At 39.9% G+C, this 15,889-nt stretch overlaps 1 protein-coding gene across 18 annotated transcripts in view; it reads left to right on the forward strand.

Annotated features, from left to right (window-relative positions):
* The window catches only part of SVIL (supervillin), a 129,703-nt gene that overhangs the window by 55,982 nt on the left and 57,832 nt on the right, over positions 1 to 15,889 (forward strand). For 17 of the 18 annotated variants that reach the window (XM_042042977.1, XM_042042967.1, XM_042042968.1 and 14 more), the window contains 2 exons: positions 9,498 to 9,564; positions 14,619 to 14,710. Coding sequence is in view for 16 of the 18 variants with exons in the window: in XM_042042967.1 (XP_041898901.1) it covers positions 9,498 to 9,564; positions 14,619 to 14,710 (159 nt within the window). In the remaining 2 variants the exon portion in view is untranslated. Of the gene's footprint in view, positions 1 to 6,405; positions 6,615 to 9,497; positions 9,565 to 14,618; positions 14,711 to 15,889 lie in introns of those variants that run through there. The other variant, XM_042042970.1, reaches the window with a different exon arrangement.

The following is a 15,889-nucleotide window of genomic DNA, read 5'->3' on the forward strand; positions in this document are numbered from 1 at the left end:
CTTGTAAGTTAGTTATATTTCAAAAAGTTGTATTTCAAGGTAAGAATGCAGGGATAGGATGTGGCCTGTGAAATATCACATCACAGTGGTAAACAAAATTGCTGTTTTCCTTAGATGACTATCACGAAGAGCCAAAGAACTTTGTTATAAATTCTTCCTTGGGGTATGCGTGCCTCTCTCTGCTCCCTTTTTGGGCTTTTACACGCATGCAGAGGTAGCAGTGCAGAGGTGGTCAAGAGCAACCAGGAGAAAACTCCATAGTGTGGCAGGGCTTTTTGTGTCACCTAACTGCATGGGACCACTTGCTGCTCCAGGCAAGAAGATGGCCTCGGGCTGGTTGCAGACACTAGAAGTGTCAGAAGATGGGGAACCCATCCTAGAAACCCTGGCAGCTTGTTTGAAAGACAGGAGTTTTACAGTCTCCCAGCAGCAGTGTAAGCCCATGGTCACCCCAGCAGCAAAGCTCTCATTTACTGCAATAGCAAAGGAGAAGCTGTTGCTTCATGACTCCAGTGAAGGAGATCCACAGAGCTGTGACTAACCCTGTGCCTTCACAGTCTGAGCTGCAGCTACTTCACAGAGAGCTGTGGTGTGAAGCACTCTCCAGTGTTGTTTTGCTGGGTAAAACACCACGTCTCCTCAAAGTCCTTGAGCTGTTTAATGATTTAGATTGTCTGTATTGCTGGGAGGTGAGTTCCCTTCCAGCCATTTGCTCAGTCCAGAAATGGCCGTGTTCACGCGTGACGTGTTCTGTTACTGCTTCAGGCCCAGAGACAAATACGTGTGACTGAATTCAGATAATGTGCCCCACTGATAGATCTGATTGCCACATGTGGAAAGGGCATGTGGCCTTTGGAATTCCTTGAAGGAGCCCCTCTAGACTGATCCTAAAGAGGAAAACCTTGGACATTTTTAATTATGCTGCAGTCTTGCCATGCAGTTTTGCGAACAGTGATATGAGAGGTAGGGATGTCACGGAATGTTAGATTCATGTTCCTTATTCTGAAAATATGTTGCAAAACTGAAACGTACCAAAATTTCCTTTTAGGAGTAATTAATTGCTGAAATTAATGAGTTGAGTGAAATCTGAAATAGTAATCTGGAGATTTGAAGGGGAATTTTAGTGTGTGTACAAAAATACCTGTTGTTCTCCCTTCTCCTAGAGCACATGACTGAACAGACCATCCATATTCTTTCAACACATTTTGTACTGTAAACCTCAGTCCCCTTTATAAATCTTATTAATCAGCTTTTTTCATCTTTTTGCATATGACCTGTTTTAAAGGACACTACACAAACAACACAGTGCTGAAATTATCTGAAGACTTGTCCAAAACACAATCACTGGCCAAACATAAATCTTTTTGCCAGGATGGTTATTTGGAAAGGATTATGTTTGCTTTCTGCTGGAGTGATGACACTATGTCAGGAAACTACCCTATTTTTAAAGTTCATACAAATGGCCTTCATTTAAGAAATGAGAAATTACCACTTGCCCACATACATGGGGTTTGGTTGGAGAAGACAGCCCTGACTGGCATTGCCAACCCAGAATACGTACTGTGATTGCAAGCTGGGCTGCTGGGACATGACTCGAGCTGTTAAGTGATTGTACTACTGAAGTAATCTTCTGGGAGATTTTCGACTTGCCCTTCAGCTTTGGGCTGACTTACTTCTTGAACAACTTGGCAGAAATTGCTGGAGAGTGGGAGGAAGGGGAAATAAGAAAAGGGAGTGCCTTGCCAGTTTCCTTTGGAAAGATATGCCTGCATGCCAAAAACTGACTGGGTGGCATGGGATAGGTGAGAAGCCTGCAGCCTGGAAGGGGAGGTCAGATGGACTGATGGAAAAGAGTAGTCTGCTTTAGCCCAGTCCTCTGACCTTCATTCCTACAATCATCCACAGCATCTCAGATCTTGGCATAGCTCGTTTTGACTAGCTATTCCAAGGTGTTCACCTTGCCCAGAAGAGCAGTTGAATAAAACTTGTGAGCTCCTTTAGATCTCTACTCATGAAGAGTGGATGAAAATATGATTTCATCATTACATTTATACAGATCATCTCAGTTTTCTGTGTTGCTCAGATTCCTGTTTACCTAACTAGCACATTTGCAGAAAGTTTCATGCAATCACTGTGGGATTTCTTTCCTCTGCATCGTTGGTTTCTTTAAAATTTTATTTTATTTTTAGGTTTTCTTCAAACAGTTGTCATGGGCTTCTTTGATTTTTGCTTTTATGATATCTGCAAGTCACAACAAAGTATCGACTTCTCTTTATCACTTCTAAACACTTCTAAATATAAATTCATAAGTGATCAAAATTAAAGAGGAAAAAAGGCCTGATCTTGGTGGGACCTGGTTCATAACTCCTCAGTGTTTTGGGGCTGGCAGCCCTGTAAATTGGGAACCGTCTTGCAAGTCATTTAAACTCCAGCTTTGATTAGAGCTATTAGTTTTGCCAGACAAAAGGAAGATATTTTCCTTCTCTTCCTGTGGGAAGCTTCAGAACAACATTTAACTGCCAGCTGGTCTTTCATGAGCAGCCTCAGATTTGAAATGTATACATGCTTAACCTCGAGCTCTAAGCGCAGATGACTGCAAACTTAGCTTCCCGCTGGGCTGCCCCCCTTTCTGATGGCTGAACTGTTGTTCTCTCTTTGTTTGCTTATGTTGGAGGCTGCTAATGCTCAAGAATTAATGATGGCAGAGGGGGAGACAAGAACATTACTACCGATTTGTAACACAGCCTTGATAGCCAAACGTAGTTTGGCTGAGTGTTCTTGTAGGTTCTGGAGACTGGATCATTTTTGAAGGACAAACTGCTCTTCCTCCTTTCCTCATCAAGTATTTGGAGATTATTTTCTTTTCCTCTGGGAAGGAATTGCTCTTAAACCTGCTGTTTTCAAACAAGCAGCAAAATGCTAAATCCGAGACTTCTTTTCTTTATACCATTGCTTAACTCTGCTGACTTACTGGTTTTGCACCCTTAATTTTTTTCTCCACTTCCAAAGTTGGTTAAGGGCCAGCACAGAGACTTCTCTTGTGATAGGTGATCCGTTTTTGATGAAAAGGAGAGACAGAAGCGGTCAGTTACCAACAGTTAAATATTCTCAACAAGCTGTGTGAAGTGCATAGCATTGCTGTAGCACCCTAAGGCTCCAGCATCTCAGAGCTTGAAGAGTTTTAATATTGGAAGCAGTGTTGGCACATACCCCTTATCTTGAATCAATGCTGAATGTACTCTGGGGTTGCAGATTCTGCACAGCAGCACAGTTTCAGTATTAACAGCAGTGACATTAATGTTAAATCATAGGTACTGTGCACAGAGCAATGGCTGGTGATCACCTTCCAACCTAACATGAAGAGATCTTTAAATCAAACTCTAGGTATTTTTGTGAAGAACTTGATAGAGATTTTTTTTTATTGAATATTTTACTTTCCACTATAATAACTCTCTTTGGTCCCATGAGGTAGCCCCTGGATTCTTGGCCTGCCAGCTGTATATAGGAGGAAAAGGAGTCCTATTTGCACCAAAGCCTATCACAGATATTTCTTCCCAGGTGGTAGACAGACCAGTTGGAGAGACTGGCTTCTTACTGTGTACTGTAGGTAGAATCTGAACAGCATAAGCAAAAACCCATTTAAAAATTACACAGTTGTGAAAGGCACTCCAGAGTTTTCCTGTCTTTCTGCAGCTCTATGTGCTTTCCCTTCTGCACCTCATTCACCAGGAGGATGCTGAGGACAAAATGTCGGGGATGATGTATTGCAGAGGAGGGGGGGAGCCTGACCCCTCCCTCCACAAATACAAATGTACCCCTCCTCTCTGTTGTAGGGGACATTGCCTGGCAGAGGGGTAACATTTGAACTGAGCTCACGTCTTTTGTTAGCCAGAAGGCTTGATCCCTTTCCTGATCATAAGTTCCTGTGCCTTTTTCTTTGTTCTGGCACCTCCTGAAAAGCATACCCAGCAAAACCAAAAGGGAATATATGCTGCCAGTTTAGTCATCAGGCTGGGTCAGTAGGGGAGCAGGACATAGCAGAGGTCCTGCAGCAGAAGGAACGATGGGTAGGACTGTCTTTCTTGGCAGACTTGAGCTATTGCATCAGCTCAGCTGTCAAGTCTAACTTCTGCTTCAACCTTGCTAAAGATTGTAGGCACAAAATGAGTCAAATGAGTGATGTTTACCTGCTCTTTATGAGAAACTTCCCTTACTGTGTACCAGATGAGTTACAGGTGCTTAAAAACGCTACAGGTAATAACACCTCTATTCACAAGATCAGGTAAACAGTCTTCACACAAGCAGGGTTGAGAAAGAAATAGGTTTTTTTTCAGAGCAAGGTGTCCAGAATTTCCCCATTAGCTGTACTAGCAGCTGCTTTGTTAGTTCTGCCCCATCTCATTTTTGTGTTTTAAGCACACCTGCACTTATGCCTAGGACATAAAGCCCCAGATTTTCAGGTTAATTGCAGATTTGGACTAGTGTCAACAGATTACATTTTTTGTATATATTAAGCTCAAGTAAATGGAGGCCTTCACATCTGGCCAAGAGTGCACAGCAGTGTTGGTTTGTGTTCTCTTGGTAGGGCTGGGAGTAGTTAGAATTAAACATGAGACGTAGCAAAGTTACAGGCAAAGAAAAAAATGTGGTGTGTACCATCAAATATTTCTGAACAGAGAATGTTACTGGATGAGTCAGATGCTTCAAGGCCATGTTCCCTGTGTTGGGTGACTTTTGTTCCAGGGAGCTCTGGACTGTTGAAAGATCAGCTAAGAAAAGGTGCTTTGGTTAGAGTGACTGCAACATTATTCATGTTTTTTAAAATAAATAGATTAAAACAAATAGCAGGTGCATTAGACCAGATGGAATGCATGTTCTTCTATCCATTGCAATAACTTGTTAGTATGAAAAACAGTGTTTTGATGACCTAGATAGGCTAAATACTTCATGATGGGCCAACAGCCATTAATAGGTTGTTGATAGAGTATATTTTTCACTTGTGGTTATGCAGTCTCTTTCACAGCATCATTGCTCATACCTTGTCTGTACATTGAGGTTCCTAGCATAGATCAGGGTTCTGTTGTACCAGGTATCACAAAACCAGGTAAGAATAGTCAAGAACTTCAGTCTTGTGTTTCTAGTCTACCTTTTCATGGTCCTGACAGCCCCAGTCCTGTGGTGAGCTTTCTACTCATAGAATCATAAAAGGGTTTGGAATGGAAGGGACCTTAAGGATCATCTCATTCCAACCCCCATGCCAGGACACCAACCAGACCAGGTTGCTCAAAGCCCCATACAGCCTGGCCTTCAACACTTCCAGGGATGGGACATACTCAGCTTCACTGGAGAACCTGTTCCAGGGCCTCGCCACCCTCACAGTAAAGAAATTCTTCCTAATATGTACACCTACCCCTCCTCAGCCTAAAGCCATTACCCCTTGTCCTATCTACAGGTCCTTGTAAAGTGCCTTTCCTGCTCTCTTGTAGCCCCCTTTAGGTACTGGAAAGTGCTCTAAGATCTTCCTGTAGCCTTCTCTTCTCCAGGCTGAACCACCCCACTCTCTCAGCCTGTAATACTGATAGTAGCTGAAATCTTTTGGAAGGGAAGAAGTCTGTTGGAGGGAGGCTGATAGACTTCCCTATTTGTTTGGATGGGGTTAAGTGCATGGACCTGTTTCAGTCACATATTTAGTGCTTCTTTGTGTCTGTGTTTGACCATCAGGTAGTTCAGTGTGGACGACTGAGCCAGGGTTATTGCACCATTGCAAACAAATATTTCCAGACTTTCAAAATTAACTAAAAGGGTTCCAACTCTTCAATCCAAAATCCATCAAATCTGTTTAATGGAAAAAAAAAAAAAAAAAGGTAGCTAGACAGTACTTTCGTGCAATTTTTCACCTTCTGTCTCGAATTAAAATATTTGGAGCTGTGGTGTCTGTTCTTAAATCCCTACCCCCACCAGTAATTTTGCTCATATGTTATCCATAAATCTTGTCTGTTTTAAATGTTCCAACTAATAGTTAGGCAAAACATTTAAGCATAATGCTATGATTATCAGAGTCCGTTTTTTGGCAGCCTGGGTGCTGTTTTTCTTAAGTAAGCACTGCAGTTTATCCTGATTAGAGATATGAAGGAATTATTCCTCTTCTCAGCATTTTTTCTTGTTGCTGTTGTTGGGGTATTTTTGTTTGGTTGGTTTCTTAATATGAGGATTTAGGGGTTTTGCATTCATTTTGCAGGAATATAATGTGTGATTTGGCTGTATCTTTGAAGTGGTAATATTATAAATCTCCCAATCACCATTGCCCAATCTGTTTTAGCATTCATGTGCCTAATTTCTATTTGTAATCTGATTACTGGCTTGAGCTGCTCCGGCTTGCAGCCTATTGCTATGCATTTACTGTACTCCCTGGGACGCGATAGCCTGACAGCTCCAGTCCTGTGCTATGAAAAATCTCTCCACGATATTGCTAAGACAGGCCTAAGGGCTGTGGCTGGTTGAGAATTAGCTGCTATTGTAGTTTCTCTTTGCCGAATCCTTTGTTTGTGCAACCATGTTCAGAAATCCTTGGATCTCCAGCTATGTGGGAAATGTTAAATACTCTGAGGAGCAAGGTAAGAGTTCCAAGTAGATAAAAGAAAATGCAGTTTGTGTGTGTTTAATCTCTCGTATATATGTGTGCATGTGTAAATATTGTTTGACTGGCTCTCCTGCAGCTGCATTAGGTACTTTAGCAATCAGTATGCATTTAGTCACCTAGGCTATTTTGTTATTTCCTAAAGGACACTTTTGAAAGATCCGATTAGATGGATCTTTTAATTAGCTTAGCATGCCACCGACTTAGGGCCTTTAAATACACTAAGTAACACTGGAAGGTTGCATCTACTTTTTCTTTTTAGAGTCTTCATTTTAAATTTCCTATATATTAAATTGTTAACAGTGGTTTTATCCAGTAGTTTGCACCTAAGAGGGAAAGGAACTCGACTGAACAAATGGTTAAACTTGTGAACAAGTCTGATTTATACTTCAGTAAATATACTCTTAATTTTAAATAAAAATATTTAAAACTGCTTTAATGTGATTATGAGAGTGTTTAGAATCCTTCAGTAAAAACCAGAGCAAAATGCTGTTGTAAATATTTTCCTTCTGTCTATCAAGTACTGTGAGGGTGGTTTTTTAATCTTTAAATTAACCATTGAATAAGACTCTGCTAAACTGATGTTTCTTCTGTGGGCATATTTATTGTCTTTTGATGCAGAGTTGTTTTACTTTTCCTCCTGTGTTTGTATTTAAGACTTCCATATTGTGGTAAGTAAGTTTTATTGGACTTTAATCCCCCCACATGGTGTTTAATTTGAACAGGAGGAAATACATAAAATATCAAAACTGTGTAATGGAATTTAATTGTCTGCTAAGTTTTTCTGTGTTTGGGGTGTAGGGGAAGATTGGAACTCACCCCTGTGAAACACAGCAAAGTTTTAAGATGATTTTGAGGCATTATAGATGTGGTATGTATGAATGTTACTAAATGTGTTTCAGGGGTAGCAGGAGCCAAACCGGCTGATGTGCCCCTCTCAGCAGCCCTTCTCCCTCCCTGCTCCCCGGGAAGCATGCAGGCTCCTTTCTTCTGTTCTCATATTCCCTCCCTACTTTTGGCTGGGGTAGCAAAATTTCTCTGTGGTCTGCTTGTGGTTTTCATGGTGGACAGCTGTTCCAGTGCCAAAAATTCTAGGATGGGTTGTATCCTGCTAGAACAGCTATAAATTTAAGATATGCCTGGTTCTGATTAGCTAAGCTGATACTGAGCTGGGCTGTGGAAGTTAGTACATAGTCCTCTCAAAGTAATGTAAATCTGGCCTTTTTAGAGGATCCGTATGGCTCAGAGTATTCTTTTTAATGTTGCAATGTAAAATATAATGATTTATATACCATTCACACTGTTTTTCTTATAATATTCTGTTTTGGTCTAACAAGATGTTTCTGTGTAATCTGTGTGCTTTATTCTCCATTTAATGGAAAGATAAAATTAATGTTAACAAAACCAGGAAAAAGTTGCCTATTAAAAGTTGAAGAATGCTATTAGCAAAGCTGCTTGAAATCTGCACTGACTTGTAGCAGATGCCTAAAAAATGCCTTTTTGCACATTTTAAGCTTCTTTATCAAGTCATTAAAATCATCTTTCTGTTACTTTTTTTAAACCTTTTTTCAATCTTTATACCTGTAGATGTAGCAGAAGGAAATGGAAGAGGATAAAAAGTTTTGAAAGGCATAGATAAAATGTACATTCTCTAAATTAAGACCCATATTGTCAGCTATAATAAGCTTAATTAAACCCTGTCTGCAAAAACAAGAGACATTCTACCCAGACTGAAAATCTTGTGCATAAACAAAAAAAAATTTTTTGCAGTTAGATCTTCTTTGAAATAGTTAAATCTTAGCTCTGAGGTAGAGTAAAAGGAGTGTAGCTGCATTTGAATTGTTCTAAGTCTGCGTCTGTCTTTGAAAAAGAAAATGATTGCTGTATCAGTGGCCAACTGTTTATTAATTTAGGGTCTTGGGTAGCAGATTTAATACAGATGGAGACGGAAGGCAATTTTTCATTGGCAGTAAGTTGTCAGTAGCTCCATGTGTTTTGCACAGCAGTCCCAGACCAGGACCTGCTCCCTGGCTGCTCTAAGGTCTCTTGATTGCATCCTCAGTGAATGGAAGAGGGTACTTGGAGCACTGGTCCCCCTTGCCACTGGTCATCATTTAGACCCTCTGGTGACGCAGTTGATGCAGAAATGAAAAACTTTTATCTGGGAGAGGGTGGGGTTGCTTGTTATGGTTCACACAATTTTGGGGACCTAGAGGCTTTGTAATACATACTTTTTGAGCATAAGGCTGCATCTGACACAATTTTGCTCTCAGTGTAAACATGTGTTCCTCTGTGAAATGCATGTTGTAAGGCAATGCAGAAAAGAAAGGGAGCTTCCAAACAGTAGACAATCTTCAGAAATATTTCTGTCATGGATGGTGTAATACTGTTGCAAGAGATCCTCAGCTGGACATCTCTTGGCTTCTGCAGTGAATATGCAGTTTTCATAGTATTGCCAGGCTGCAGCCAAAAGGGCTCTTGTTGCTCGCAGCATTTCTCGTTTGCAGAGTGCTTCATAAACATGTCCACTGCCCATTTTGTAATCTGGGAAACACTGAGTTTAAATGATCACCCCAGGCTGCAGTGCTGCACCACAAATATTAGGAGTAGAACATGGCAGTTGCATTAAGTGTTAATGCTTTTGATATGCCTGCTGTCTGTACTCATTTTTGCAAGGCTTTGGTTTTATCATCATCTTGGACATGCCAGCTGGTGCTCCTTTGATTAGAGAGAAGGCCTCTGCACAGTCTTTTGCAGGGGAAAAAGGCTATGGTTGGAAACTATAACCTAGTTTACCAAAAGTTCCCCGTTTATTACAGCATCTTCACAATGGTGTGGTTTTTTTTTTCCTCTTTCACAGATTTTGCCAAAGGAAACTCCATCAGATTTAAGCCTTCACGACTGCTCCTAAGGAAGAGAACGTTAAGGTAAGGTCCACTTTTTCTTGCCCAGTGAAGATCACTGGTTGCAGTAAGTTTCTGTCATTGCTTGAATCTACAGTTATTCTTTTGTCAGGAAAAATGATTATTGGCCCTCTCACAGGACCAAGCTTTTGCTTAGAGCAGATGTTCTGAACAAGCATTGAAAACACCAACTGCTTCCTAAATAACGTTAAAATTTATAGCTGACATTGCTAAAGGGAAAGTCCTACTCTTCACTGAGCCTTCTGTCATTGCAATGCCCATTTTTCCTTGCATGGCATGGACAGAGTACAGACATGAAGTGTGAACCTGTCTGTAAAAGCAGGTGGCTGAAGTGGGTGAATTAATTATACATCCTTGCATGGAGCAATTGGGGGGAGAGAGAAGAAGGGGGACACTGCAGATGAATGGACAAGTGGTGTTGCATCCAGTCAGGGCTGTGCTGCCTCCTTGTCTGCACTCTTAGGGCACAGTTCCACAAGGCTGAGTAAGGGGATACAACTAAACAGTTAAGCAAGATGGCTGGTCACATTCCCTCTCTCTTCCCATCCTTGCTCCAGCTGCTTTGGGTGCCCATGTTTGTGCTTGCTGGACTCATTCACAATGGCACAGAGAGGAGGTCAGGAGTTGGGAACCCACTCTTACCCCAGCAAGCAGCTGTTTCATTGGCTCAGCTGTGCAGGAATCCCCCTGCCAGAGGTGCCAGAGGGGCACAGGCTCATGTTTGCAAGCTTCTTTTCAGTCAGTGCACACACCTAGAGCACACCTGGTTCCCTGCCATGTTGTTTCTTAGGTCCTGCAGAGAGATGGAGGGATTAGGTTTACAAGACACACTGTGCTGTGAAAGCACGTAGGGGAAAGTAGCAATGGGAGTAGTAGAGAAGGACACGACTGTAGAATGGACCTTTTCCATAAGAGTCCAGGGAAGGAAGTTCTCCTGGAGGTAGAGAAAGAGAAGAAAAGTGAACACCAAGCACCTAGCTAGCAGGTATACCAGTGGATTTTGTATTTCAATCATAAAATCTCAGTATATGCCATACCTTTAAATGGGATGGCAGGTCAGTATTACCAGTGGCATTTGGATCAAACTTTTGGTTGCTTTTGGGCATGTAACTAGGTTAGTGGGACAGCTATTTAGAAACCATATGCTGCTGCTGCAGCAGCAGATGAAGTTTTCAGCCTGGAATCCCTGATGTACAGCATGCAGCTCACACTTTGGAAGTTGCCAGAACTGTACAACTACTGAGACTGTCAAGTACTCTACTAATGCTGCATTATACAATGTTTTTAAACAAAAACTATTGAGACTGTGAAGTATTGTTGACTGTGTTTTAACAGGAATCATCTGAATTCCTGAACACTGGAGAGTATAATGAGTTTGTTGGGAACCTGAGGCCAAGCCGTACACAAACCCAGTGTGAAACAAACTGGTGGAACCTCATGCTGTTGATTGCATTTCATGAACCATGATCTCAGGCTATATTTGAGGCAAGGAAAGGACAAGAAGTTGCTCTTTCAGTATCCAGATTTAACAGGGACTTCAAGAAAGAATTCTTGCAAACTTCTAATTTATTTATTTATTTGTTTATTTAGAGAAACCCATGTACTCCCTAATTATTTCAATAATAAATGTGCATAGCTTAGCTCTTAAGTGCAGTTAATTCATAGCGCTGCTGCTCAGAATATGCACCTAAATTTGTAGCAAGACTAGATGTAGTTGTGGGTTCTGGATGAGTTTCTAGAAGAGGGTTTTGGATGAGTTTGAAGGTATGATATATTTGGCAATCCAGGTCTGACTGTCTGGCTCTGCTTAAGCAACTGAACTGATGCTGTGACTGCTCCTCCAGTAGAGAAACTTATAAGGCAGGGAGACATCCGGAAAGATCCCTTTGAGGAAAAAGGGAGGTCTTGTTAACGAATTACGTATGAGTTTGTCTTTTAAAACACTTAAAAGTGGTGATGAGTAGCCTTCTGTAAATTTTTTTTTTTTTTTTTTTTTTTTTTTTTTTTTTGCTATTTGGAATTGCCTTAGCATCCTTCCAACTCAATTTAGATTCCTAATGAGTGTTCTTATTGAACACTGTGACATGTCCTAAATATGCCTAGTTTCATTTTTAGAACTAATTTGATTTATGTGTCTATAAATACTCAATTGTTTGGCTTGATTCTGTCATGTTCAGAACAGTGCTGTCACTGAATCCTCTGTGCATGGGAAAGCAATGTAATTATACATTGGATTAAAACATTTGTTTTTTCTCATGTGAAAATATTTAAAACAAGCAATTCCACCTGCGTCTTAGCAAGAAAGAGCGAAAAAATGTGTCTGAAGAGATAAAACTCCTAAATTGTGGATAAAATAGTATATGAAAATTGTTAATCTTTAAAAAATAAACAATAAAGGTTGACAGTCTGTCCAGAGGAAAACTATGAAGGGACTTTCACAAAGCAGATAACCTGTGATGCTGTGTAGTGCAGCGAGGGTTAAGCTTAGGAAGTTTGTGGTTATTTAAGGAATTTTAATGAAATCTGCCAGTGGGCAAAGGTTGCAAGCCACCCTCTGTACAAAGGAGGAGGGAGCTCACATACAGGAAGAACTGGATGACCTTGAGGAGTAATAGAAAAAGGATGTAATGTAATAATACTAAGTGCACAGTTGTGCATTGGGGGCTGATAAATTTTTCTGTCACTTGCAACTGATGAAAGCAAAGCCTTTGCATATTAGTTTCTCATGCAGGATTGAGCAGCCAGTATAGTATATATGTAAAAAGGCAAATGTGTTGTAGATCCCAGCTTTCAGCCAGCTAGTAATATAATAATGCTTTCTCTATTAAAAAATCCTATTTTCATAAGATATTGGTAAGATCCAAGTCTGCAATTAAAGACTACCTGATTCTGGTCACTGTATACAAAAAAAGATTACTTAAGACTGGAATAAGTAGAGAACATTTTAACAGATAATCACTGAGACTGAGAGCCTGTCTTGAGGAAGCTGAGTACATGTAGATAACCTCTGTTAAGAAAAATAAGTAAAGTAACTGACAACACTGGCAAGAGAACAAATGGATAGAAACCCAGTGACAGACATTTAAACAGGGTTTAAGGGATCTCTGCCTCCAAAGTCCCTAGAACTCCCTTGAGGGAGGAGCAGGAGTGAATTGTTTACAAGCAATCCAATAGTATGGTTGCTTTTAGAACCAGCAGGCTAGTGCCACTCCTGATTCCATGATTTTACGCTTGGAAATTCATATAGGAATTAGGCATAGTGGTGGGTGTTCATGCACAGGTAATTTAAACAAGTATTTTGCTGTTTGAGTGAATGCTTTTCTGTACAAAGTCCCTTGTTTAGGGAAACTTAAGGTGCTGCACTGTCACAGGCACTATGAAACCCAGTGGAGATACTGCTAAATAAAGCCCAGATATTCAAAAGTCATGAGCTGGATCCTTCAGCTTTTGTCTTAATTAAGTTGATTTGGCAGAATAAATTTGGGATTGGTTTATAGCCTTAGGCCAGTATTATTTGCATTTTTCAAACTCATCCTCATCTAAAAGGAATGGAATCTGCTTTCAAATGGGAACTGGGTATCTCTTCATCCAGGGTTCTCCAGAAGCTGTGTCTGTAAGAAAATACCATATTGTCAGACTAGTAAGAATTACAAGTGTTGGCAGTGTGGGGTTAGGCATAGAAAAACATCCAGTTAGCTGTCTGAGTCTCTGCCCAGTCTCAGATGGCACATGGATCCATTTGCTTGTAGCTACTGTATGCTATTTTTTCATTGTGTTTTGATTTTTTAGTTCAATTACAGTGTGTTTGCCCTGTAAGGATACACAGTTCTCTCTAATGGACAGCTTATTGCAGCTCTTCATCTTCTATTTGCTATTTTCTGTGGTGGCTAACACTGCTTTTTCTTGGCAGTACCTGGAATGATTTCTCTAAGTGCAGTTGTTGGAGACAATTTGCAGCAGGTGGCATGGTGCCTGGTTGTGACACAGCCCAGTTTCTTCATTGTCATTTCAAGGATTTTATTCTCCCCTCAATATCTTAAAAAGGAATGTTATTCATAAATGATAAACAAGGAAATACTTAAGAAAAATATTATTAGTTAATATATGTTAAAACTCTTTTCAATGAGAATTGTTCTTTGGAAATAGTGAGTACAGAATTCATTCCCTTGAAAAAAAGAAAGCCATTTAAAATCTGTCCTAAGGAAGGATTTTCCAACAGTAAGACTGTGCCCTTTTTCTTCTCAGAATGACATTAAATCATATAGCACATCACTTCTGTGACAAAATGAAGAACCTGGGACCACTGTGAGGATTTGTATCTGTTACACCTGTCTACACAGTTTACTAAAGGTTTTAAGACCATTTAAAGTTTTCCTTTGCCCAGCTGGGATAGTCACAATGGCAGAATACAGTAATTTGTTCTCTATTTTTAGTGATTGAAGAAAAGAAATCTTGCTTACGAGGAGGAACACTTCCTCCAAAAAAGTCTCTGTAGACAGTTAGTATCTACTTTAGACCACTATGATTAAAATTTGTATATTTAATGAAGATATTTAAAGAAATACTTTGTTTCATCTAAATGGGCAGTTTTACTGTTTTGAAAAGACATGGTATAAAATTAAATGATCTGATACTCCTATTAGCATATTATAAACCATGTAAGATCCAGAGAACAGTGCAATAACAACTTGGTAGTCATGCAGAAGACTTCTAGGTGGAGTGTACATGCAGTACTACGTTTGATGGCATGTTTTAGTATTTATGAAGAACCATTCAATATAGATTATTTTAAATGTAATTGCTCAGTAGAGCATTTTGAAGGCAGTCTCCAGTCAGTAATTTAATGCAAAAATGTATCAGTCAGTTCCAAGCAGGTTTCAAATTATGTTAGGTTTGGATTTCTGAGTTTCTTTGGATTATTTCTTAGCTCATTCTTATGGAAAATATTTTCTTTGGTATCTCTGTTAGACTGTCTTGCAGTAAATGGATTGTGTCTTGGGTTTAGTTGATTTGTAGCAGAGACATCCACAGTTCTGTAAACCAGATGTTGTTTTCAGTTTTCAGAAGGAGTTCTCATTTGAAGATAAAGAAGAACTTGCAAACAGCACAAAGGATATTGATGCTAATCTCTTAGCAGTACTTCCGAAAGGTAGGTAAGGGAGACATATTATAAACACAAGTGGTAATTTAACAGCATGTGAAGTTTAGTCTGTGCAAGTACAAGGCACAGTTAAAATCACTTAGGTGCAGATGTTTTGTAAATGAGTTTTCCCTGTGAAGTATGCGTGAAGGATGAAACAGGATGAACCACAATGCTCTTTTACGAGACCTTGCTACCTCCCTGCTTCATAAAGTTCACCTTTGTTTACCTGGTTTCAGTAGGTTAGTAGTTGAAATTCAAAACTTCAGTTAGATTGTACAGTTAGGTTAATCCCGAGTTCAGAAGTATTAACTTGATTTGTTAAGAGTCACAGCTCTTTCCAGGCCCCTTTGGTGGTTGGTAGAGTCACTGTGCTTGCATGACCAACTGACTGCACTTGAATTTTTGTCTTGCATGCTAAAGGGCCTGCAGTACATATAGAGTTTAGTTTGGGGGGGGGGGTTAGGGTTTTTTTTCCAAAATTCTATTATAGTCTGAATAATTTCTGAAGAAAGCAGCAGTTGCATCTTTATCGTTTGACACAGTTGAGGTGGAGGCAAGAATTAATTGGCTTGAATTATTCAGAAAAAAATCACAACATGCTTGACCCATAAAGGGTCATTTGACTGAAAAACTATGTGCAACTAGCACAAAGATGTTCCCTTCATTCAAGGATGTTGTGGACCTGAGAACTTTGGTTAAAATTGTGTGTGTTCTGGTGATATTTACTCTTTTCAGACAAGCTACAAGGCTAAATGCACTAATCCCAACATAAAGGAACTGACTTGCTCTTTTAATGTCATTCATTGCAGAGTTCCTTTAGAAAGGAGCACTTCTTCCAGCATAATATTTAAGTGCTATTTAAGTGACATGCTTGCTTTTAAATGTAATCATTACAGATGTTCAGAAAGAAACATTGTTGGCAATGGTAGACTTTTCCATTGTGTTAATTTTCCTCAAAATGAAAATATATGTACCTGTGTTGCAATGGTTATTTACCATCTCGGAGAAATTAATTCTCTGGCAGGTAACCTTTTGATCCTGTCTATCCAGGCTTCACAAATGTATGTGCTCCCCCTCTATTATGAACTTTTGGAAGGCTTAAATGAGTTTTTACAGCTTCTGTATTGTAAAAAGAAAACTGCTGTCACATGGCTGCAACTTCATTCACATGTCCCCTCTGCAGCT

This window comes from Corvus kubaryi, unplaced genomic scaffold (assembly GCF_017639235.1).
Source record: "Corvus kubaryi isolate FWS band 111438036 unplaced genomic scaffold, C.kubaryi_AGA036_p1.0 37398, whole genome shotgun sequence".
Classification (NCBI taxonomy): Eukaryota; Metazoa; Chordata; class Aves; order Passeriformes; family Corvidae; genus Corvus; species Corvus kubaryi.